At 42.2% G+C, this 23,841-nt stretch overlaps 5 protein-coding genes across 13 annotated transcripts; 3 read left to right on the top strand and 2 right to left on the bottom strand.

Annotated features, from left to right (window-relative positions):
* Positions 1 to 517: 517 nt before the first annotated feature.
* On the top strand, positions 518 to 5,076 carry LOC116918677 (DEP domain-containing protein 1B). Of its 3 annotated transcripts, none has more exons than XM_032924409.2 (11): positions 518 to 796; positions 869 to 1,137; positions 1,197 to 1,531; positions 1,602 to 1,697; positions 1,774 to 2,119; positions 2,221 to 2,990; positions 3,189 to 3,358; positions 3,421 to 3,488; positions 3,570 to 3,678; positions 4,387 to 4,560; positions 4,666 to 5,076. In XM_032924409.2, the coding sequence occupies exons 1-11, from the start codon at positions 749 to 751 to the stop codon at positions 4,810 to 4,812; spliced, it is 2,532 nt and encodes an 843-aa protein (XP_032780300.2). In that variant the 5' UTR covers positions 518 to 748; the 3' UTR covers positions 4,813 to 5,076. The 3 variants fall into 3 exon arrangements, with proteins under 3 accessions (XP_032780300.2, XP_032780298.2, XP_032780301.2); XM_032924407.2 differs by having other exon boundaries at positions 2,221 to 3,029; XM_032924410.2 differs by having other exon boundaries at positions 519 to 796; positions 2,221 to 3,029; positions 4,435 to 4,560.
* On the bottom strand, positions 4,865 to 12,489 carry LOC116918678 (epidermal growth factor receptor kinase substrate 8). 3 transcript variants are annotated; one of them, XM_045171000.1, is made up of 15 exons: positions 11,749 to 12,489; positions 10,688 to 10,802; positions 10,041 to 10,543; positions 9,786 to 9,958; positions 9,342 to 9,462; positions 9,031 to 9,266; positions 8,849 to 8,957; positions 8,692 to 8,750; positions 8,391 to 8,610; positions 8,145 to 8,292; positions 6,245 to 6,436; positions 6,008 to 6,176; positions 5,796 to 5,931; positions 5,444 to 5,711; positions 4,865 to 5,333 (listed from the first exon to the last, which is right to left on the bottom strand). In XM_045171000.1, the coding sequence occupies exons 2-15, from the start codon at positions 10,737 to 10,739 to the stop codon at positions 5,230 to 5,232; spliced, it is 2,490 nt and encodes an 829-aa protein (XP_045026935.1). In that variant the 5' UTR covers positions 10,740 to 10,802; positions 11,749 to 12,489; the 3' UTR covers positions 4,865 to 5,229. The 3 variants fall into 3 exon arrangements, with proteins under 3 accessions (XP_045026935.1, XP_045026934.1, XP_045026936.1); XM_045170999.1 differs by having other exon boundaries at positions 10,688 to 10,789; XM_045171001.1 differs by lacking the exon at positions 11,749 to 12,489 and adding an exon at positions 10,849 to 10,986 and having other exon boundaries at positions 10,688 to 10,789.
* An 887-nt stretch (positions 12,490 to 13,376) lies between these two features.
* On the top strand, positions 13,377 to 15,056 carry LOC116918679 (aminomethyltransferase, mitochondrial). Of its 3 annotated transcripts, none has more exons than XM_045171004.1 (4): positions 13,377 to 13,536; positions 13,596 to 13,897; positions 13,964 to 14,631; positions 14,704 to 15,056. In XM_045171004.1, the coding sequence occupies exons 2-4, from the start codon at positions 13,635 to 13,637 to the stop codon at positions 14,985 to 14,987; spliced, it is 1,215 nt and encodes a 404-aa protein (XP_045026939.1). In that variant the 5' UTR covers positions 13,377 to 13,536; positions 13,596 to 13,634; the 3' UTR covers positions 14,988 to 15,056. The 3 variants fall into 3 exon arrangements, with proteins under 3 accessions (XP_045026939.1, XP_045026938.1, XP_045026937.1); XM_045171003.1 differs by having other exon boundaries at positions 13,591 to 13,897; XM_045171002.1 differs by having other exon boundaries at positions 13,385 to 13,897.
* A 327-nt stretch (positions 15,057 to 15,383) lies between these two features.
* On the bottom strand, positions 15,384 to 16,254 carry LOC116918683. Its single transcript, XM_032924417.2, has 3 exons — positions 16,093 to 16,254; positions 15,794 to 16,027; positions 15,384 to 15,700 (listed from the first exon to the last, which is right to left on the bottom strand). Exons 1-3 carry the CDS (start codon positions 16,169 to 16,171, stop codon positions 15,435 to 15,437), a joined length of 579 nt encoding a protein of 192 aa, XP_032780308.2. The 5' UTR covers positions 16,172 to 16,254; the 3' UTR covers positions 15,384 to 15,434.
* A 436-nt stretch (positions 16,255 to 16,690) lies between these two features.
* Positions 16,691 to 23,767, top strand: LOC116918675 (ATP-dependent helicase brm). Of its 3 annotated transcripts, none has more exons than XM_045170998.1 (14): positions 16,691 to 16,847; positions 17,141 to 17,827; positions 17,916 to 18,459; positions 18,523 to 18,783; positions 18,844 to 19,221; positions 19,294 to 19,689; positions 19,772 to 20,042; positions 20,119 to 20,537; positions 20,602 to 21,282; positions 21,425 to 21,714; positions 21,774 to 21,876; positions 21,945 to 22,682; positions 22,753 to 23,157; positions 23,304 to 23,767. In XM_045170998.1, the coding sequence occupies exons 2-14, from the start codon at positions 17,151 to 17,153 to the stop codon at positions 23,379 to 23,381; spliced, it is 5,241 nt and encodes a 1,746-aa protein (XP_045026933.1). In that variant the 5' UTR covers positions 16,691 to 16,847; positions 17,141 to 17,150; the 3' UTR covers positions 23,382 to 23,767. The 3 variants fall into 3 exon arrangements, 2 of the variants coding, with proteins under 2 accessions (XP_045026933.1, XP_045026932.1); XR_006644354.1 differs by having other exon boundaries at positions 16,695 to 16,854; positions 22,753 to 23,224; XM_045170997.1 differs by having other exon boundaries at positions 16,695 to 16,854.
* The last annotated feature ends 74 nt before the right edge of the window (positions 23,768 to 23,841 follow it).

Here is a 23,841-nt window from a genome sequence, read left to right as displayed (position 1 = left end):
GGGTAGGGCTAGGCCCCGGTTCTCGAAAACCCGGCTTACCCGCGGTTCGTCGCCAAAAAAAGTCGCCCATGAGCGATCCGGGTAGTCTATTTGCCAAAGTGGGTAGGCTGGGCGGATTTGATGGGAAAACCGGGTATACCCACCGCCATCTTGGAAAATGGTAGCTTGCAAAGCCCCAGGTTAAATTAAAAGGGAGGGTAGCAAAAAAAAATTTTTGTGGCGGGAAATTCAAAGGGCGTCACTTGATTTCAGGGAAAAACTCGGGTAATCGGGTAGGAAATCGGGGATAACCGGGTTTTGAACCCGGGTAATGGAAACGGTCTTCGAAATTGTGTTACCCACATGGTACCCGGGTAGGTAGTGGGCACAAAGTCTTAGGAACCGTTACCCACCGGATCCAATTTTTTTTCCGAGAAGACCTACCCATTCGCCCAAATACCTACCCATTGGACACGGGGCCGAGCCCTACTGATGGGGCTCTTCGCTGAGAGAAGCCTCTAGGAAATCTGGCAATCACATGCTGAGTGATGCTTGGCAGCGCAGGATAGCGGCATTTCTTATTCATAAAAATTTTTTGAAAATTACGGTTACATATTATACAGTAGTTACGGTGCTAAAAGTTTGATTGCTATCGAAACGTTTCTAAAGCTTACGATGCCATTGAGAGCTGTTTTTCTGTGCAGGAGTGGATGATTTCAAACGTTTTTTCTTTTTCTTACAGTAATCTAATGATTATTTAATATCTCAAATGGAAACGCCAAAACCTATAACTGGTCCCTACCGTGCCACACGACTCGTTAGTTTATAAGTTACATGTTGACTTAAAATCAATTTTTATACCAAACCAACTCGTTTTTTATGTTGACAGTGGAATGAAGCATTACGGATTTTTAACAATGGTGTACCTCAGAAGAGGCATTGGAGGCAGTTAAAGCAGTATGAAAACTGTTTCACGGCTACAGAAGCTACCAATTGGTTGCACTCTCAACTGAAAGAAAATTCTCATTTTGGACCTAGTGTTTCCAAAGAACAAACCCAGCAGCTTCTGTGCAAATTTTTAAAAGCAGGTGTTTTTGAAGATGTCCGTGGTGTTGGTTCTAAAGCTGATCTGCGAATGGAAACAAGTGGATTATATAGGTAGATATCTATTGTTTGCCCTGTGTGTTAATAGTTTCTAATGTATTCTTGTTTTTTAGACTTACAAATCGATCACCTTTTCGTAATCCAAGAACTCCAGGACGTAGAACACCATTGACTACACTAGCTAACCGTAATAATTGTACTGAATACCACTGTTCACCAAAGTTAGTTCAAGTTAAGAAAGATGTACCAATGAGCAGCAGTGCACCACCAACAATTAAACCTCAAACTTCAACTTATGCCAAAACTTTGGTACAATGCCAACTAACAGCCAAACAACTTAATCATCATGAAGTTGAGGAGTTATGGAAAAACACAGCCTTAAGACAGGTTGCAAAGATTCTTAATCTTTCAAACCTAAATGGCTTTCTTGATTCTAATGAGATCAAAGGTGGTGTAATTATTTAACCTATCTTTATTAAAATTGTTCTTTTTTCCTATCAATTATTTCTTTTTTGTAGGAAAATGGGTTTTATGGAATGTATCCCACGTTGGACTAAGAGGTGTTGTTCAACCAATGGAGGAATCGGACTCCCCTCCTTCTTGGGTGTTATATGGTACAAATGGTTTTAATTGTGAACTTTTTCTTTTTTATGTGGCTCTATAATGATGAAATTGTTTATGGTTTTACAGGTATGAAGTCCTTAGTGAATTGGCCTGCAAATGAAAATCATAAGTTGCCTGAATATCAAGGATCGGAAAAGGACGTATTCAAAGTCATTTGCGACTACTTCACGAATGCGTCGAGTCCGCTTTCAACTTTCTATCTGTACAATATTTTGGTCGAGGCTTTTATTCGCTCCGAAGCGGCAGATCTTACCTTTCGAAAACCAAATGAGCCATCAGAAGACAGGGAAGACGACGCTTTTAGCCTTCATTCGCGTGATTCTGCCCGAGGCTTAGTCCTAGAAATGGCGTCACCGATTCATCAGAAAACTTCGACGCCTATTGGCACTTTTCTTCCAGAGAATCAAGACCGGTATTTGGGATTTTCATAAAAAATAACTACATCGTTTAGCTGTGATCAAATATGACGTATTTACATTTTTTTTTTTTATGACTCTCTGTTGCTTGTGACAGGCTGTTGTATCACCAAACATTGCCTGTCGCGAAGAGCCCGTTAGCTTGTAACCGCACTCGAAGTCGAAGGGTGGCTAACGATACCCAAAGCAACTACCAAATGCCAGGCGTTCGAAAATGCATGAATGATTTCGAAGTGATACATCGTGAAACAGGTGGAGAAGGCAATTTGTCTGTGAAGCGTGTTGCTTCTGTTAGCCGACGACTTCATCGGGTTCCTTCTAACGCATGTTACGAAACAGCATTCACGACCGCCGAACCTATGACAAGGATCGTTACTTCTGCAGTTCGCACATCTATTTCTCGCATAAACGAATCGTCCGAACACGTTTGCAATGAAGATCCGGGTGGAACCTTAAATTCTTATGAATATCGCCGCCAGCATCACAGTGAAAATCCGAGCATGTTTCACAGCCTTGATCGTCTTCGCAGTAAATCTGGCGGCTATGTCAATGTGGCTGCATTCGGTTCACTCGAACGTCTTGATCGTTCAAATTCCGACAGATATTCTGGAATTGAAAGTGATTCCTGGATGGCGTGTAACGCAAGTGTCATGCACAGTCGGAGCGTCTCCAGTCTTAGCTGTCACCAAACAGTTGCAACGGGCCTGAGTCCATCCTTCTCCGAAACGTCTGTCGGAACGTCAGCTATGCATAACAACTACGAGAACCTCTATCACATTTCAGAAGAAGACAAGTCGTTTGGATTGTCTGGGCAACTTCGTATCTACCGTAATTCACCAAGCAAACGACTTATTGGTCGTCGGAAAGGTCTTGAATTCTACTATGGAGCTAAAGCTTGCAAACCTGGTAACCCGCTTCAACCTCCCCGCTTTAACCTCCTCAAATTCCAATGCATTCAAAAGCAGCTTTGTGTTTGTGGTTCTAGTTGTCACGTAAATTAGCGGATAAAATCAATGAGGTTTTGAATGCTTTTTGCTAAACTGAAATGCGTTTTTTCTTGCTCAGGACTGGTGACGGCTGGTGGGAAAGCCATGGCTATTGAGCTGCTTCAGTTACTTACTTTACTGTTACCGCCAGATCAACGGCGAAAACTTCACCTGCTTCTTCGTTTTATGGCCAAAGTATCGGCAAATCAAAAACTATTACTTGACCCAGAAATCCAAATGAAAACTTTGGTAAGATAGTTGAGTTGTTGTGTTGATTAGCATTTCTAAATTGACTACATGTTTAAAACTAGATGGTGAACACGTTTTATCGCTGTATTATCTGCTCCACTGAAGAAGCTGATTACGATGAACTTCTAGCGTAATTCTTGTTTTATTTCTTCGCCACAGTACTTTATACATTGACGTTTTATCTATTTATTTTTTCCTTTCTGCCTTTTAGCGTGCGACTTGTAAGTTTCTTAATGGAAAACGCCGAAGCCATCATGGCGGTGCCATATAAGCTCTGTTCCCAAGTTCGTCACCTATTGGGCGACATTCAACGCGAGAAAGTATGCTTCATTTTTATTCACTTATTAGTCATGGGTCGTTTCTGTTCTATTCTTATCCTAGTTTTGTGTTTGTAGTTTTGCTTACATTAGAGAAACTGTGAATTATGGCACATTTTAATGCTGGATAGTTGGTATAGCCAGCGAACAATTATTGCCAAATCGCTTCGACCAAGTTGAACTGATTTGATCGTACATGTTTATTTAAAAAAAAAAAAAAAAAAAAAACGCGTTTTCCTGGTTTCCAAGGCGCGTTCAACGTTTTGCGTTCCAGAGTAGACACATTTTTGTATTTATGGCCACCGTCTTCGGTAACGATACTCGTTAGTTGAACTCGAAAAGGAGCAGTTGAATTGTTGCAATAGTGTTGTCCTCGCATATGTTAGAAGTCGCTATGTGTAGAGTATATGTTAGATTACCGTCGATATGTAGGTTACGTTAATTTTCTTAAGCTGTGTTCTCGTTGCTAGGATTTCTGTTAAGAAAATTAGTCATCTTAATGTATTTGCATGCCGTCGTCGTTCGGTATTTTTTACTTATTTCGATGTTTTTATTTATTTTTTCCTTTTTATTTCGTCCATCTTCTTCCGATTGCACGTGGTTTGTCTATTTATTCGTCCCGTTCGCTCTTCTTCCTTTTATTTGCTTCCTTGTCTGTTTGAACTTTGGTCCCTCCCATTCGTTTCTCTTTGAAAAACAAAAACAAAAAAGATCCGTTTTCAACTTGACGATGTCGTACCCCTGGCGTACTGTGTTCAGGTTTCACCGCAACGTTTCGAGGAACAACGGAGAGACGAGTCGAAAAAAGAAATTTATCAGCTTTTGGAGCACATTGTCAATAATCAAAATATGCCGCTCAAAGAGAAACGCAAGAGACTGAAGCAGGTAAACTCAATGTTAAGCTATTTTTTTAATATTCGGTCTTCTGAGGTTTTTATTTTTTTTTTTTTTTTATAATTAATTTTATGTTTGTTTTCTCAATGGGTACAGTTTCAAGTTGCGTATCCAGAGATTTACGCAAGCAAGTTCCCCACGGAAGCGGAAGTGCTCAAGCTAGAGCGACCTCAATCGAATGGAAAGCGGCCAAGCAACCCGTCTACAGTGCTGTCCCGCATCCGCAATCTACGTCTTAATTGATTTTAAAGATACTATGACAATACTCAATATCACTTAGTAGTTTTTTACTAACTTTTAATGCTGTATAACGTGTATTTCGTTGTCAGAAACTGAACAACTGGCTATTGCACCAGGTGTTTAAACCCATCAGCGATTTACTTGAAGACTTGTACTACTTTCAAATAGAAAAATATGCCATATAAAGGGTGGGCATTACTCGAAAATGTAAAGGAAATAACATTTCTAGGTTTGACATGATACTGAAATAAATTTCTTGGAACGATTTCTAAAATTTGAATTGCTTTGGTTTAAGTAATAATATAAGTAAATCTGCTTCAGTTGTTGGGTTCTGCAAAACATCAATGTTGTACCGTGGTAGATTCCGGAAGACGACGCACAAAATTAGATGTAACTTGTGAAGTGGCGAAATTGAATAGCCTAGTCGTCTAAGCTACTAGTACTTTGCATCTTCTTTTTTTGCTTGCGGATAACGTCACGCAGTGTTCCCGTCGGAATTGGGGTGTCATCGTCGGAATCATAGTCTAAATATTTTAAAAAATTTATCAGACACATAACGGTTGAATTGCGTGCTGGCGTAGAGAGGAACTCGTAAATGTTCATCAGCACACTGATGTCAAGAAAAGATTCTTACCGGCGTCTAAATTCAGGGGTGCTTTGGCTTTAGCTGGTTTTTTCACTGGTTTTTTCGCTGGTTTTTTCTCGGGCGTTGGAGAGGTCGCACGATCGCTAGAGCTGCTGTTCAAGTAGAACTCCTTAGGCTCTGTGTCTTCGCGTCCTTCTTCGTGTTTCGGTTCACTTTTAGCTTTCGGCTGTTCTTTTCCGTTCTTGCTATCTACTTCGGTTTTCATCCTTGCCCTCTTCAACGCTTCGTGTAGCTCAGACGAGCGCATCGTTTGGTACTATTAAGGTAATGAATCAATGGATTACTTCATTTCCCAACAGATTCAGTTTATGGATGAAAATCAGAAAATGATGTTATATACTCCTGAAGTTTTGCGTTGCAGCGTCAATTGCGAGTCCAGTCGATGACCTTCTTCCTTACCGCAGTATTTCTCCAAATCGGCTTTCTTCAGTTTAAACAATTCTTCGCCACTCATACCATTTAATCGTTTTTGAATCCTATAGGAGCATATGCATTTTAAAAAGAAAACTTAAAACCATGAAACGCGAGGCGTCCATCGCAATCAATCCTTACACAACGTCGAATTCTTTTGATTTGAGCCAATCGCGGACTTCATTGGGACTCGATTTTGGTGTGATGTACGTTTCGGGAGTCTTACGAATGTCCAGTTTACTTTTTTCTGGTTGGTAAATGTCCAATAGATTTTTCAGCTCTTCCACCATAAGGTCTTGATTACTGGCGCCTATAAAAGATGGTCAATCAATATCAATTTTTTTCTTTTCTTCTAAAACTACAGTTATTGAAGCATACTCTTTTTTATAGGTTTAGGCTTTACGATTTCCTCTTTTTTGACTGGCTTGTTCTGCTTCTTTTCAGATTCTTTGGGCGGCAGAGGTGGAGGTGGCGGTGGAATGGAGACAACAGATTCAGCTCTTGGTCTTTGTCGACGGCTCTTCGTTGGCAGGCCATCGCTATCCTCGCTGTAACTGTCACTCGTGTACCCTTCATCAAGTAACCACCAAGTAATTAGTCAAACAATTTAGCACGCTGTACATTCATTTTTGCTACGCTAACGAGCTAGCCTTTCGGCCAAAACGATTACAGCTCAACTTCCAGACATATACAGTATACTCAACAATTAAATCAGTTAATTGTCGCTATTTGCTTAATTCCAACTGCTGGCCTACTTTCATTTTTCGGAGCAAAGAGAAAGCCACATCATCTTGCTCGTTAGAATTATTCATGAGGTTACAGACGTATAGTCAGCGGCACTTTGCAGTTGGACACAGCTGGACCATGACGAAGTGGCTGTGTAATAGGAATGCATTCGCTTGTTAACCATCATTTCCCTATGTGAATAAAAAAAAGGGAGCGTCGGTGGTCGTTGGGCAAAACTCGAAACTCGTCCTGGATAAAGAAAGTTACGAGAGGATTTTTCGAAGCAAGGAAAGAGAGAGCGAATAGCGTTTTGCAGCGCGTACGGACAGACATCAATGCGCTAACGGCACGAAAACGTATATCATAATATATATATATATATATAGACGGTATATTTCCATCACGAGAACAGCATTCAGATTTAAACGATCAGCGTCATCAACCACACACTCAACACAACGGCACACTTTTCGTCATGCGTCATCAGCCGAAAAAACACAACGATTAGCACCTATAGCAAATATTCGTACACAAGTCAAATGTAAACGGAAGAGTGAAACAAAACACACAAGGACTGTAAAGACAGGTGGATAGAAATAGCAGTATAACGTTAGAGGATAATGCAAGGGTCGATGACCGTCTTTGGGATGTCCTCAATTCAGCGTTTAAAAAAATGATTGTCAAAAAAAGCAAGAAAACAAACACAATGCCATCGTACTATGTAAAAAGAAATGCACATAAAGGACGAAATAAAAATCAGGGAGTAGAAACTCGAGAAGTCAAAGGGGGAAAAAAACAAACAAAAAAAACAGGAAGTGAAAAACCGATCTGGAATCGTATTTGATAGCTAGATTTCTGACCATTGACTACTCGAACCAGACTTAACAAGTCAACATATATAATTTTCACTTGTCATGTGTTAGTGTATGTGTATGTCTGCATGATTGATGCTTGCGGTGCTTTAGCGTGAGCAAATAGTGCGTGCACGTAATGAACATTTTGGGGTCAGCCAGTGGACGGTCAGCCATAGTGAACAGACCACACTTGTTCAACAGCAACTGGAGAAACAGTCCAAAGAAGGAACAAACGGAAACAACATCATCCATCGTTTGCCTGTTCGTTTTAACCGTGTCAATATTTCCACTCTTGGAAACATGGAATAATTTTTGCAATCCGCCACGTGAGCCATACATACGTACATAAAAGAAAATCATCAAACGAAGATGAACGACCACACAGAACGAATGGGGAAAAAGATAAACCAGACAGACAAAAAGAGAAAGAGAGCGAGGCTTTATGTATAAAACAATATGAAAGCTGATGTATGATGATTGGACATAAGGTGAAAACGAAAAAAAAAAAAAAAAGCAAGCAAGCCGATAATTTCTTTTTCACAGGAAAAAAAAAAGGGGACGGGCGGTGAATGGCGTTTCACTTATTCATTCACCATTACGGCAAGAGGCGCCTTTTGGACGTTGGTGAGTTGATGTAAATATTGAATAGACATTACGCAAACGTTCGTTTGGCGCTGATTAAAAATAGCGCAAATCACCTTTTTTGCCCTTGTGCCAACCAGCCGATGATGGCGGCGTGAAAACGTCGTCGTCTGGCACCAATAACGTGACAATCGTATGCGGTACGTGCGCTGTTACGCCGTGCATGTTACGAGCCTTCCACCACTTGCGGCTATTATCCAACACCTACAGAATATTCGTCAATCGCTATAGTAAAACACGTCGAATACAAGATTTAAAACATCAGAGAGAGAGAGAGACTACGGAACGTCAAGTCTCGATACCTCAAGATATTCACCGCGGACGACAGTCAGTTCCTTGTCGTTGTTGGCTGTCCGAGGGTAGGTCACCTGGACGATTTTGGCGTTGCGAGCTTTGAGCTCGGCTAGCCAACGGCGTTGTTGATGCTCAAAACGAGCAGCCGGATCACCATTCTTCTCGATGGAATCATTGGAAATGTCACTGCGCGGACCAAAATCGCGATCTGACGGCGGGGAATGCGATCTTTACAGTCAAAATCCTTTATGTTATTTTCGATCGCAAAAAAAAAAAATTATAATAATATTAAAACTTTTGTCCAATCACCTTCGGTCTCCACGGTCACTGTCATAAAAATATTCGTTGCTGTATCGCGTCATTTCCGTCTGTAATAAAAAAAAATGTATATATATATTATTAACATCTTTTCTAGAAACTATGTTCGGTTTAAATGGCGCCCAGCGGCGTCATTCCAGAAAAATACATTTGAGCGTTTGTTTTCTTCTTTCTCCTCAGGGAAAAATGAGGCATCCGGTGTCCAACCATCCATGAACGTTGGCACGTAAGGGACGACGTAGCTGTTCCACTTATCCCTATATCAGTCAAAAACACGCAAAAGAATTAAAAATCGTATAACGGAATGGCCAATTCCAGCTGAAAAATTACTTGGGAGTGTGCCAAGCGTCACCGAGAGAATGCCACAGCTCAGTTTCTTTGCTAGACAAGCAATTAGAAAGCAACTCGATGGCGTCGTAGGTGAGCAGAGGGGCAACGACACGCGCCGGAAGATTGGGCACCGTGTTAGACTCGTGTGACGCGTCCACGATCAGCGTTAGTGGCGAAAACAGGAAATGGACCAATTCGGGAGCGTTAGGGTCATGAATATGCGATTTCAATTTGGCCTGTTCAAAAAACATGATCGGTTTGATTAAAATTTTTCATTCCTCAAAGGAACAAAAAAGATAAGGCTACTGTACCAGTAAATTAAAGGACAGTTTGAATTTCTGAAAGATGTCAATGTATTCGGCCTCGCTGGGTGGTCGAGCTCTCATGGACAGCATACCATCACCTTGTTCCTTCTTTTTCGATTTCCGTGACCTAGTGCCAAATCATTTTGTTATTTTATCCATTGATTCGAAAACGCTGACATGAATGTTCACTGTTGAGATGAGGAAATGCACGCTGATAATAAAAGAAAAAGTTCCTTTTTTCCTTTCTTCTCTTTACTCATCGAATATAAATATCCGAGTGCGATAACGTTTCAAAGCATTCTTTATCACTTGAAACATTATTACACATTGGGATGAAATAAACTTGGCTTGATTAACTATCGGTTTCCTTTTTTTTGCTTTCACGAGGAGCCAAAATGGCCGAAGGGAAGGGAAGTGATTGGTATCTTATTTCTAAAAAGGGCGACATACTTCCTACGGCGTTCGAGCTCGCGGCGAGCTGCAGCAGCGTGCTGTAAACGAGCTATGAAACGCTCGATGTCGTCGAAGCAGCGATTCAGTACCGTCACGTCCTTTTCATAGCGTTCGCTCGATGTTGAACTGGCGTCATCGTTCATTTGGCGCATAAAGACCGCGTGATTGGCCTGCAACATAAAAAAATAATAGATGGATTTTAAAAAATGATTACATAACCGGAGAAAAATAAAATAAAAAATGAAAATTTACCCCGTTGAGTGGCGGCTCTGGTGGCGGCTTATTAGGTGGCGGAGGAATGCGCGAAGGATTGTTCGGTCGGTAATTGCCTGCAATGTACATCTTCATATCTTCGGTAACGAGTTCAGACGAAACGCCGACGCACTGGAAAATGTGCATTTCAGGTGGGTCCCGGTTGAGAGGATCCTCGCCCACCACGAAAATGAAAATGTTATTGTACAAATCCTTTGGATCCAGACTGGTGAAAGCGGTCGGTTCCAGAATGAGGTTGAGCGGGAAGCGTTCAACCACCTCGCCGTTTTCGAAATCCTGTATAGTGACCCATTCGCGGTCAAGACGCAAAATCATCTTTTGTGTCCAAATGCCGGACGTCTTTTCCATGTGCAACAGGCGTCGCATTCCGTCTGCTGGATACATCACTTCATTCTGTTGCGAAACAGTGAACGTGGCCAAGTGTTCGACAACAAAGCTTGGACCGTCCTCCATATCTCCTTGTGCTCCTCCGTTGCCTCCACCTGAAATAAAAATAAACATGCGTACAGCAAATGCCAACAAACGTACGTCAGCGACAACCAAACAAAAGATTGGAATTTCGCTTCACCCCCGGATAGCGTAATCTAGGCTTCGCAATTGAGAGAAAATGTAATTGTTTTTCCTACCTGGTGAGTAACCGTTGGTGGGGCCCGGCAAGCGATTTTCTCGATAAGCCATGATGAACTAAATAGCAGAGCAACTCCGTCCGAATAATTTTGGACCAATTTCTAAAAAAAAAAACTGAAATTGAAATTGAACAGTATAATTCCACTAGCAAACAAAACACTTTTTATCGCGTAGGCAAATCCGGTGCTTTTCGATCTTTACAGCTGATTAACTCAATACGAGCTCGCGTGTGTACAATGGAATCAACCTGGACACTCGTGACGTATTGGCTTAAACTGCCTTTATCAAAGAAAAATGGCATTTTATCAGCTGATGATATGCTAAGATAATCCATCTAGGTCTAACCAACGCAACTAAAAACAACACCGTCACGTCGACTGAAAAGTGTAATAACGTCACCGCGAAGCATTGTAAATTGTGATCGTCACCTAGTTGCGGGTAACATTTTGCCATTTTCATGTCCAGCCGCAGCCAAAAAGCTGCATTTCTTTGAAGTCACGATCGTACCTACTTTCTCTGTGTGAAAGACCCCAATAAAATAAAAAGCCAATCCTACTTTAAAAGAAAGAGAGAGAGAGAGAGAAAGAAAAAAAAGTTTGAAACACGGGGTCGATTTCCTTAGCTTACATTCAAACACGTTTCTGGATAGACCGCTCTCACACTTGTTGAAGGGATCGAGAAATGTAAATGAAATGCCCTCGAAATGTTCACACCCTCTTTGCTGTGCCGCCATTTCACATCGTACCACTCGTAACCTTTTCTCAAATGTTCAACTTTTCACGCATAATTTAAGCTCTTAAACGATTAAAATTTTCTACTTTCGACCTTTTGACTCAAGTGGGAATGCGATTTCGCTATAATCATCCTACTACAAGAAAAAATGCAGCCGATTCGTATAGCCATCTTGAAATGTGAAGGCCGTTGGTTGACGGATCAGCACAAACATCTGGTGCCTTTCACCTTTGCGCGCCAAGCGAATAATAGATGGTCAAAAGCTAGACAGACTCTTTTTCTTTCACATCAAAACCTGAATTTAGATAAACATAAACGAATCACTAACCTATGAAGAGACGGTAATGTGATTTGTTCTGATGCTGGTTTCAATCAATGTGGTGGTTGAGAATGGACGGCACGACGGCACTGTGCACATCAACAGGTGTTTCAGACGATGCCTGTGCAGTGAACTTCACATTGGTCTCGTCTGAGACTAACAATTTCGAAAAAGCATCTACGCCGTCGATTGCCTGTGCTGGCTGAATGGCCTCGCCTTTTGCCCGATATCTCTCTATATTAAGGCGATAGACTTGCCCTGCCAACTTTAGCTTCTGCTCTGTTGCTTATCAGTTCGTCGTTTCCCTCTCTCACGTCTCGTATTCCTAACTTTTATGCACCGTTTTTTTTTTCAATGATGGCGACGACTCTCGCAACACAGAACAGAAGAACTCAGCATTGAAGGTTGTCTAAGTTGAATGAACAATCCAGAAAATGGATTCAAGTGTGGTGCACTAACACAAAATCCACTGACAATGATGTTTAATAACACATCAATGGCGTCCAACTTGTGTTAACGAGCCGCTTTCCTCAAGGTTTCTTTGGAGAAGCAGAAGAAAGGAGACGACGAGTATGTTAAGACAGAGACGGAAAAACTTTCTGATGAGGGAGAATTGGGGAATCCACTTTTTCGTGGCGTAGAAAGCCAAAGTACTATATATGCCGCGATAGATTCGAGCCTCTGTTGGTGCGAGTAAAACCAGCCCGAGTGCATCGCTGATTGTGGTGTTTTTGGAGGTTTGGCTGGCCCTTCTTCCATTATCCATTCTTTCTCTTCCCCCTGTCGACATTCTTGAGAAGCAAGAATTTCGAAACAGGGGGTTTAGAAAGCCAGAAAAGACGACGGTTTGATAAAAACAGGTGGGACAGGTAGGACTTCTCTGATACTAGCGCCATCAATTCTACTGTGGCAGTATCGCTATCCACATTTTGGCATTCCACCAATTTTCTCAATGGCAAAAGCGAAATAATACATTTACAAAATTATCACATTCTCACGTATCGCCATTTCAAATGTCTTTGCGTATTTAAAACAGAAATCGTCTACTTTTCATCACGTATTACGTAGTCAATTGATGATTCGAAAAAAAGAAACTAGTCCACGTCGTAAACCGAGAAATTGTTTGACGGTTTCAGCAACGTTTACGTCCAGTGTGCTTAAACCCGTTTGTAAAAGAGGTGCGGGGGAGAGTAAAAAAAAAAAAAAAAACGGGAAAACTAAAAAACGCCTCCAGCTTAAAAAATCAACTCGTCTTCCTGTCTCGATGCCATAGGCTATATACGTGAATCGTATTCAAGGACACGTGATTTGACTTGGCCGTTTGTTTGTTTTCTTGAGTTTTGAGTATGTCGAGGTTATCAATTTTCACTTGTGCCTCTGCTTTGCCAACTCTTCGAAATGCCATTGCACATGGAAAGTTGCTCCATTAATAAAGAAAATCATCGTACAATTCTGCGTATGCAGAATTGGCTTGGTCACAATCCCAATATTAACCATTACTAACAGGTACAACCGCCCTTACAATGAATTCATACGGCTGAGACCAGTTAATTATTGACCCTTCAGGCGTGATGAAGAATAAATAAACTTTACAGTAAATCATGCGGGAATGCGATTTTGCGCACGTCACCTAGACTTTTTTAAGCTGGCAACACATTTGAATCGCCCGGTATTGTATCTACCAGTCGCATTTCAAGCTGCTGTCAACAGATATCAGCTGTTGCATTTGTTTTGTGATATTAGGACGTCATATACTCAGTCCGACTCGGACTCTCACGTCTGTGAAAAAGTTTAACGGTATTGATAAGCCGAAAAGAATTGTGTAACAGAATATTCTAATCTTTCCGATAGTTTAGAACAGCTTTAGGTATTGTTAAACATCCGAGACTAAAACAATGTTGAATATTGCCCGACAGTATCGTAATACCTCAAAATTTACTCCTCTCATAAGTCGTACGTTTTCCAGCGATAAAAGTGAACCAAAGAAAACGTGCCTTTATGATTTGAACGTTAAACATCATGGGAAAATGGTTGATTTTGCTGGGTACTTGATGCCTGTGCAGTATGCATCTGAAGGAATTGCTGCATCCCACAAACACACTCGATCACACTGCAGTTTGTTTGATGTGTCTCACATGCTTCAAACCAACATTCATGGGTAAACACACTCATAGCCAGAAACTAAATGATGGTCACAGTTCATGTTATGTTTTTTTCCTTCTAGGAAAGACAATGTTAAGTTTCTTGAAGGTCTAATGGTAGGTGACATTCAGAGTCTTCCAAGCAACCATGGGACTTTATCTGTTTTCACTACAGATGATGGAGGAATTATTGATGATTTTATTGTTAATAAAACCTCACTAGGTTACTTATATGTAGTTTCCAATGCTGGTTGCCGTGACAAAGATTTGGCTCTGATGAAGTCAAAATTAACACTAGCCAAGAAAGAAGGTCTTGATGTTGATATTGAAGTATTGGAAGGAAGAGGACTGCTGGCCATACAGGGACCATTAATGATGTCCATCTTGCAACCTCATGTTGATATTCTTCTTGAACAGCTATACTTTATGACCACTTCTGTGGCTACTGTATGTGGGGTCCCCAATTGTCGAATTACTCGCTGTGGCTACACTGGAGAAGATGGCGTCGAAGTCTCTGTTCCACCTGATGCGGCGGCAGATATTGTTGAAAAGCTCTTGGATTCCTCAAAAGGGGCTTTAAAGTTAGCTGGACTAGGTGCTCGGGATTCTTTAAGACTCGAAGCTGGTCTATGTCTTTACGGAAGTGACATGGACGAGAAAATTAATCCAATTGAAGCATCGCTGGCTTGGCTTGTCGCTAAACGCCGAAGATTGGCTGCAGATTTTCCCGGAGCAACCAACATTCTCAAAGGTCTGCTTCTATGATTTAAATAACCTTTAATGCGTCTAACTAAAGTTATTACTACTGATTACCTTATTGCAGAACTTAAATCCACTACCGGCCGGCGCCGAGTAGGTTTTGTGTCTCGTGGACCACCAGCCCGAGGACACACCCCTATTCATTCAAAAGACGGTCAACTGATAGGGGAAATTACTTCAGGATGTCCGTCGCCAAGCTTGCCGGGATTAAATGTTTCCATGGGCTACGTCGATCGCCCATTTATAAAAAACGGAACCGAAGTGCAGTTTGAAATTCGCAAAAAAATGATTGACGCTCAAGTAACCAAGATGCCTTTCGTGCCTACCAAATACTACATAAAAAAGTGATTAACTGTTGATGGCCAAACGCGTTAGTTCAAAACTTTATATGGGTTCAATATAGATTATATATCTTTACCAACGTTAACTCATTTTTGCTATTGTTATTGCGTAGAGATAAACGTAAGAGGAAGCGGACGGTTTCAACAGAAATTTCCTTTACTTAGTTACATTATGAACTGCAGACATGCCAATTAAGACATGAACTAGGTTAATTGATTGAAAGGAAAAATGCGGAAGGGTCCTTTTATCACATAAAGGGTACTTTTTTTTGCAGAGTTTAGCTACGATCCATCTTCCAGTACCTAGTGGTAAGAGCTGAGAATCGGAGAAAAAAGTTAAGCAAATGAAAAGTCGGTTTACACGGCAAAGCCGTCCTTTTAAGGTTTTTGCAGAAACAATGAATACAAAGAAAAACACAGAAATTTATTGAACCTTCTGTATAATACGGTAAATTCATTTGAAAAAAGTCCTGTGAGGTTTCTTTTTCTTTTGACGTTCGATTTCGTCCTGCTGGCCAAAATATTGAAACGATGACTCGTCTGATGCGTCTATTAACGGTCGTTTCTTCTGTGTTTGCTGGTTAGTTCCCGCCAACCATAGTGAGTTTCGGCGCATTTTGTTGCGATAATATTGTTTCAGTAATTCTCGCTGTTCATACCATTTATTTCTGTCGCGGTATGGTTCCTCTTTTGCTGCTTGGTGAATAAAATCTACAGCCTCTACAAACAAAGCATTAAATAAGGGTAAAAATGAATTTTTATTTCCTGTGATCACATATTTTCAAAAAAGGTCTAATAAAACTTTTTTTTAACCTTTAAAACGTGTATCTCCAGTGGAAAAAAACAGTGGTTCCGACCACATACCAGCATTTTTCCAGTAGCTTTGTTGCTCCACATGGCTCTCTACTTCCTTTTCAAAGACAATTCTTTGTGCTTTCCGAGCGACTGGTTCATGTGGCACATCTAAACATTGTTCTTCTGGTTCAACGCTAAGATTGTTCTGATCGAAGAGGGCTCGGAGCGAGAACTCTCCGCCCTTGCCAATGTCTAGAATGCACATAAAAATAATCAACGTGTAAAAAGTGAAATAATGAATGAATTTTGTCATTTACCTAGAGCTTTTGTTGTCATCACTCTGTTTGGTTGATCACGTTTATGTGAAGAAAGTAAAACAACGTGACACCGACACATTAGGAACGTAAATCAATTCGTCTGCAGAAGCGTGTTTCTCACTGGCAACACTGTTATTAAGAAGTTTAACCATGGTTTAACTACTTTTATTTCAACTCCGTCTCGTTCCGGGACCTGAATTTCCTTGCTGCTTGCCTGTTGGGGCTGTTGCCTCCTATCATTATCATGTAAGATTATATTTTATTACTCCTTCGTAGTAGTGTCTTATATGATCATGCTCCAACTCCTTCGTCCCAGCTCTAGGCTAGGCCGCTGGGGTCTACCTTCTACGGACTACGGCTCCCGGCTCGATCCTTAATTTTTCGGACTGGTAAGAGTTTCATTGCCTTCCAGATATGTACGACATCTACGGAAAAAAAAAAGGAGTTTTTAATTTTAGCTTGATTTCAGAGATCTCATGCTGTACGATATTATATTTTATTATTAAACCTACAGAAAATGGAATAAGTTGTTTTATAACTTTCATGAAAGGCATGTGGCAATATTGCATTCCAGAAAAGTCAGCGTTGTTGACCACGTAGTACACTAAACCCCCACAGAGGGCACCTGACGTCAATGAAAAAAGCCAAGCAATCGCAAAGCAACGCCATAGTTTTCCATATTTTTTGTGTCTGAAAGGGAATTCCCAAATAGAAACTGTCAAAAGAAAATAGTTATTGGAGCAACAGTTAAAAAGGTTCGAGGTAAAACTTAACTTGTTTTGATTTGAAAGTTGTCGTAACATTAACATAAGACATAAAAATTTTACTGTTTGTAAATTAGACCGGTTATAAGTTGAAGACGACACTTTTTTTCTCTACAGTCCTAATGTTACATTATTGGCGGGGGCATTTGAAAAATTGTTTGAGTTGAAAATATCTGTCTATTTTAGTTTTTAAAATGCATCAATTTTTTTTCCCATGCCAGTTACCATCTTGCTTTCAGTAAATTGAGGATACTAACAGTAATGTTCTTCGTATATATATCCAGGTTGTGAAGGATGTCATCTGGAGAGCCACCTTCTTCCTCCATGATGACTTCACCTGGACCAGGCCCTGGCACACCACAGCCATCACCAATAACCCACCCAACTGCTTCTCCTGCACCCCATTCTCATCCAAACCCAAATGCTGGAAATCAGCAGCAGCAAGTGGCTTCCCCAATGGCTCCTCCTCAACCACCATCACCTATGAACCATCCCCAATCATCTCCATCACCCATGGGACCACCAATGCAGCAACATCCACCTCCACAGTTCCAGCAACAACCACAACAACAACAGCAAGCTTATCCACCTCCAATGTCAGGAGCTGTTTCAATGGGCCCCCCTCACCAGCCGATGCAACAAGCAATAAGGCAACATCATGGTGGAATCCCACAGCCTCATTACATGGCAGCAGGGGGAGGCTATCCTCCAGTTTCACACCATCAGCCTCCACAGCAAGCAAATTACCCATCACAGCCAGGTGGCCCGATTCCTCAGCCATCTCAACAACAACCTGGAGCACCACCTTATCCACCTGACAACATTAATGCTTTACAAAGAGCAATATCTACAATGGAAGACCGGGGTCTGCAAGATGATCCTCGGTATTCTGCCCTCCTTGCCATGCGAGCTAAACAAGGGGGAATGGCACCGACTAGCCATAGCCCTGGTCCTCCGTTAGACCCCAACAGGTAGTGCGAATTGATATGGTCGTCCTTCAGTTATTTACGGCACGTTATAATTGGATATAATTTATCGTGAATAATGTTACTATGATAGGCAAGCAGGTGCACCTTCTCCGTATGGACCACCCAACTCTGCGGCGCTGAATGGCAATTCTTCCGGACCAGAAGGAGCCAACTCCATGAAATCATCATTCCTGTCACCAACTCAAGTGCACCAGCTTCGAGCGCAAATTATGGCATATCGTTTATTGGCTCGGAATCAGCCTGTGCCCACCAATATTGGAATGGCTGCACAAGGGAAAAGGACGGATCTACCTTCACTGCAGGCACAACCGAGTTCGGTATCCCAGCTTGACCAGCAACAGCAGCAAATGTACGTCTCTTCCCCATCACAGCCCGGACAACCTTTCCAGAGACCTACCGCTCCTACCGTTCCTTCGTCTCCGATGCAACCTTCCAATGTTAGACCAATGGGCCCTACATATCCTTCTCAGCAACCCGTGGCACCATCAGCAGGTGGGCAACAGCCACAGCTCCCATCTATGGGCCCCTCACCATCGGCCGGAACGCCGACATCTGCAACTACTGCGAGTCCAGTCCCGGGAACCATACCAACTCCCCGACCTCCCCAACCGCAGGTTAGTTTTCAAGATAACACGAGTTTGTATTTTTTAAATAATGATTTATTATCACAACTGAAGGTTCCAATACATCCCATGCAACCATCGCAGGGAGCCACCGCTCCTACAGCAATTCAGATGGGAAATGCTGCGCTGCAACCCATTATAGCACCACCGGTGGTTTCTGCTCCCAACGCATCGTTGATGCAGCAACAACCTGTGATGCCTCATTCTCAACAGATACAGCCACAGCAACTGCAGCAGCAAACGCTCGTCTCCAAACAAAACAAAGTTACCCCAATAGCTAAGCCGGCGGGACTAGATCCCGTGGTAATTTTGCAGGTACGCTACACAGAACGGTTACCAAATCGAATCGAATTATAAACATTATGTTGTGGTCAGGAGAGAGAAAATCGCATGGCCAGCCGTGTTGCCTATCGAATTGAAGAGTTGAGCAACCTGCCTACTACGATGGGCGAAGATCTACGAGTAAAGGCGCAGATTGAGTTGCGCGCACTACGATTACTTAACTTCCAGAGGCAGTTGCGCTCTGAAGTATTGGCTTGCACAAGAAGAGACACGACACTAGAAACAGCTGTGAACGTAAAGGCTTATAAGAGGACCAAGAAACAAGGACTACGAGAAGCTCGAGCGACTGAGAAGTTGGAAAAACAACAGAAAATGGAAGCCGAGCGCCGTAGGCGTCAAAAACACCAAGAGTACCTCACGGCTGTTCTCCAACACGGCAAAGATCTCAAGGAGTTCCATCGTAATAATCAGGTATTTAAAAGATCTTCGATTAGATTTTCCTAAACAAAATTAATCGCCAACCTCTGGAAAATATTGCTGCAGGCCAAGATTGTGCGCATCAACAAAGCGGTTATGTTACACCATGCTAACGCAGAGCGCGAACAGAAGAAGGAACAGGAGCGCATTGAAAAAGAACGTATGCGTCGCTTGATGGCTGAAGATGAAGAAGGCTATCGTAAGCTGATTGATCAGAAAAAAGACAAGCGTCTTGCCTTCCTTCTTCAGCAAACTGACGAATACATTGCCAATCTCACGGAGATGGTCAAACTTCATAAGACGGAACAACGACGAAAAATGAAGGAGCAGCAAATGATGAAGAGACGCATCCAGCGAAACGATGATGGAACAGTTGTTGATGATTTCCATGTTACCGTTGTAGAAACGGCTACCGGAAATATCCTTAAAGGCGAGGAAGCCCCGCTTGCGTCCGTTCTTCAGGTAATTCCGCAACACTTGCACTTTATCATTTTCATTGTGGCGTTATTTTGATCAAGCAATGTTTCTAATTTTTTCCCGACAGACCTGGTTGGAAGCTCATCCTGGCTGGGAAGAAGCAACTGAGGAGGAAGAGCAACGTAACGAGCAAGAGCGCGAAGAAGAGACCAAAGTAGTAGTAAAAGACGAATCCGAGATAAGTGACGAAACTGCTTCAGGAGTCATAAGAAAAGTTAAGGCTTTGGATGACGAGTACAAGACTGACGATGGCGAGAAAAACTACTACTCTATTGCCCACACGGTACACGAAAAGGTTCATGGACAGGCCAGCATTTTGATCAATGGCAAATTGAAAGGTAAAAGAGAGTTGTAAATATGTGTATGGTCAACCTTTTTACTGTTTTGTGCGTCATTTCTATATCAATTTCACAGAGTATCAAGTGAAAGGCTTGGAATGGCTTGTCTCTCTCTATAACAACAATCTAAACGGAATTCTGGCTGATGAAATGGGTCTTGGCAAAACCATTCAAACCATTGGATTGATCACATACTTGATGGAAGTTAAAAAAAACCCAGGACCGTATCTGATTATTGTGCCGTTGTCAACGCTTTCCAACTGGTCTTTGGAGTTCGAAAAATGGGCTCCGTCCGTCAATGTAGTATGCTATAAGGGTTCACCTACAGTACGCCGCATTGTTCAAAATCAAATGAGAGCTGTCAAATTCAATGTGCTTCTTACGACCTACGAGTACATCATTAAGGATAAGTCAATTTTGGCCAAGTTACCATTTAAGTACATGATTATCGATGAAGGACATCGTATGAAGAACCATCATTGTAAATTGACCCAGGTAATATTCTTACACGTAATCTCTCTGCCTTTTTACGTATTTCTTCGGTTTCCCATACACGTAGGTGTTAAACACGCATTACTTGGCGCCACATCGCTTACTGTTGACTGGTACACCACTCCAGAACAAACTGCCTGAATTGTGGGCTTTATTGAACTTCTTGCTGCCATCCATCTTCAAATCGGTTTCTACTTTTGAGCAATGGTTCAACGCCCCCTTTGCCACTACTGGCGAAAAGGTGGAACTCAATGAAGAAGAAACAATTTTGATTATTCGTCGTCTCCACAAAGTGCTACGCCCTTTCCTTCTCCGTCGCCTCAAGAAGGAAGTAGAATCGCAGTTGCCGGACAAGGTCGAATACATTGTCAAATGCGACATGTCTGGCTTGCAAAAAGTCCTATACCGGCACATGCAGAGCAAAGGTGTCATGCTTACTGATGGGTCCGAGAAAGATAAGAAAGGCAAAGGAGGTGCCAAGGCCCTCATGAACACTATTATGCAGCTCAGAAAGCTTTGCAATCACCCTTTCATGTTCCAGCATATCGAAGAAGCCTATTGTGAACACATGAACGTACCGGGTGGACTTGTTTCGGGTCCCGATTTGTATCGCACTTCGGGCAAATTTGAACTCCTAGATCGCATTCTCCCGAAATTGAAGCATTTGAATCATCGCGTTCTTCTCTTCTGTCAAATGACACAACTAATGACTATCATGGAGGACTATCTTAATTGGAAGAGCTTCAAGGTACATTCGCATTTTATTTTGTATTTTTCTTTCCTTTTTTTTTTTTTTCGTTTTAAGAAAGTTAGTTCCTTTCGCGTGAACTTGATTCTGAGAGTCGTTATGTCGAAGCAGGCAGTACATTTTTTTGTCTTTTTGAATTTAGTATCTGCGATTAGACGGTACGACGAAAGCTGATGATCGTGGCGACCTGTTGAAGAAGTTCAACGACAAGTCTTCGGATTATTTCCTTTTTCTGCTTTCAACTCGCGCTGGTGGCTTAGGTCTAAATCTTCAAGCAGCAGACACCGTCATCATCTTTGATTCGGATTGGAACCCTCATCAGGACTTGCAAGCGCAGGATCGTGCCCATCGTATTGGGCAAACCAACGAAGTGCGTGTTTTACGGCTGATGACCGTAGGCTCTGTAGAAGAGCGTATTCTGGCTGCTGCGAGGTATTTAATGGACCAATGGTGCATCATACAGATAATTTAAATGCATTAAAATAAACTAGGTACAAGTTGAATATGGACCAGAAAGTCATCCAGGCTGGTAAATTTGATCAAAAATCGACTGGAGCAGATCGTCGCCAATTCCTACAGACAATTTTACATGCGGTAAGCTTAGCCTTTCTCAATTTGCAAGAAAACCTTGAGGCACTATAATTTTATCTTGATGTATCCAGGATGAAATGGAAGACGAGGAGGAGAACGAAGTCCCCGATGATGAAACAGTCAATCAAATGATAGCTCGCAGCGAGAGCGAATTTGAGCTATATCAACGTATGGATATCGAACGGCGAAGAGAAGAGGCTCGCCAAGGAGCGGCAAGAAAACCGCGTCTGATGGAAGAATCTGAACTGCCGGAATGGATGTCCAAGGACGAAGAGGAGGTGGAACGGTTAACGTGCGAAGAAGAAGAAGAACGCGTGTTTGGTCGAGGAAATCGTCAGAAGAAGGATGTCGATTATGGCGAAAGCCTCACCGAAAAAGAGTGGCTTAAAGCTATTGGTGCCATGGAAGAAGAAGGCAACGTAGATGATGACGAAGAGGAAGAAGAGCCCGGTCCAAGTGGACGTGGCTCCTCTAAACGATCGCGGGCCACTGGCGGTTCGCGTCGCAAGCGCCAGCGAGGCGACGGCGATGGAGGCAATGAAGATGATGAGCCGTCGAACAAAAAGCGGCGAGGAGGAGGTCGGTCGCTAAACGCCGAAAAGGATAGCAGCGTCAGTGCGCCACTCAAACGCAAGCTGAAGAAAATTCTGGAAGCCGTTATGAAATACACTGACGCCGAGGGTAGAATGCTCAGTCAACCTTTCATGAAGCTACCAACCCGTAAAGAACTACCCGATTACTATGAAGTAATCAAGAAACCTATCGACATCAATAAAATCCTGCAGCGACTTCAGGCGGACAAATATATGGTATACGGATGGTTTCCTCAATTGTTTTCTATTGTGTTCTGGCTGCAACTCTTGTTGTTTGAATTTGTAGGATTTCGACGATCTGGAGCGCGATTTCATGTTGCTCTGTAAAAACGCACAAAACTATAACGAAGAGTCGTCGCTCATTTACGAAGACTCGGTTGTTCTTCAGTCCGTCTTCACCAGTGCTAGACAACGTATAGAGGAAGAACCGGAAGAGCCTCAACAGCCACCGCCACAGCAACAACATCAGGAAGATGAAGGCAACGATGATGACGACGCGCAACCCAGTGAATCGGATGACAATTCGAACGCGGCATCTTCGGTGAAAGTCAAGATCAAACTTGGTAAAAACCGTAGCGGTAAGAACAGCGATGGCAGCGGTCATGCCACCCCTGCCGGCGGGAGGAGCAAGCGGAAACGAACCAGCCGGAAATACGTGAGCGACGAAGAGGACGATTTCGGGGAAGAAGAGGCAAGTTATCATTAGGTGTTGGATGATTCCTACTAACGACCACCCCGCCTATGTTGTCATTGTTTTGGTATTTTAATTCAACAACAATCAAATCATCCAAGTTGTTTAATGGTCTCGTTTTCTTTTTTTCTTTTTTCGTTCCCCAGGAAGGTACTAGTGAACGAACTTCTTCTCGTAGTTCATCACGCGTAGCCTCACCTGCACCTTCTCGTCGTAACCGTTAAATCATGTACTAATTTTATCTTTGACCCGCTTTCCTCATTCACCTCCGTGTTTAATCTTTATAGAGCCGTTACAGCGAAAATGCATGTTGACGATCCAACACCAAAAGTCGATTGATTAATTTAAGCTCCTCTCCTTACCTTTGTCTCATGTCCCTCTTACACTTATCATCATCGTGTATGTCGAGTTTTATCTTTCGCTATTCGGTGAAGAGCTCTCTCCATTCTTACGATTTCTTTTTTTTTTTTTTTTTTTTTTTTTGTGTGTGTGTCTTGGAACACGTTGTCGATTTGAGAAGGACTAGCTCGTTCACCCGAACTCAGTATAACATTTTTGGTTGGATAATAAACGTCACCAAGCCAAATCATTGGTTTGAATTTTTTTGGTATTTATTTTGTTCAATGCTTCTTCTTCACCTAAAAGCATAATTCTGCTGGATTGTGCATCAGAAAGCGACGGAAC

This window comes from Daphnia magna, linkage group LG3 (assembly GCF_020631705.1).
Source record: "Daphnia magna isolate NIES linkage group LG3, ASM2063170v1.1, whole genome shotgun sequence".
In the NCBI taxonomy this organism is placed as follows: Eukaryota; Metazoa; Arthropoda; class Branchiopoda; order Diplostraca; family Daphniidae; genus Daphnia; species Daphnia magna.
This window is presented reverse-complemented; position numbering and strand designations above follow the sequence as displayed.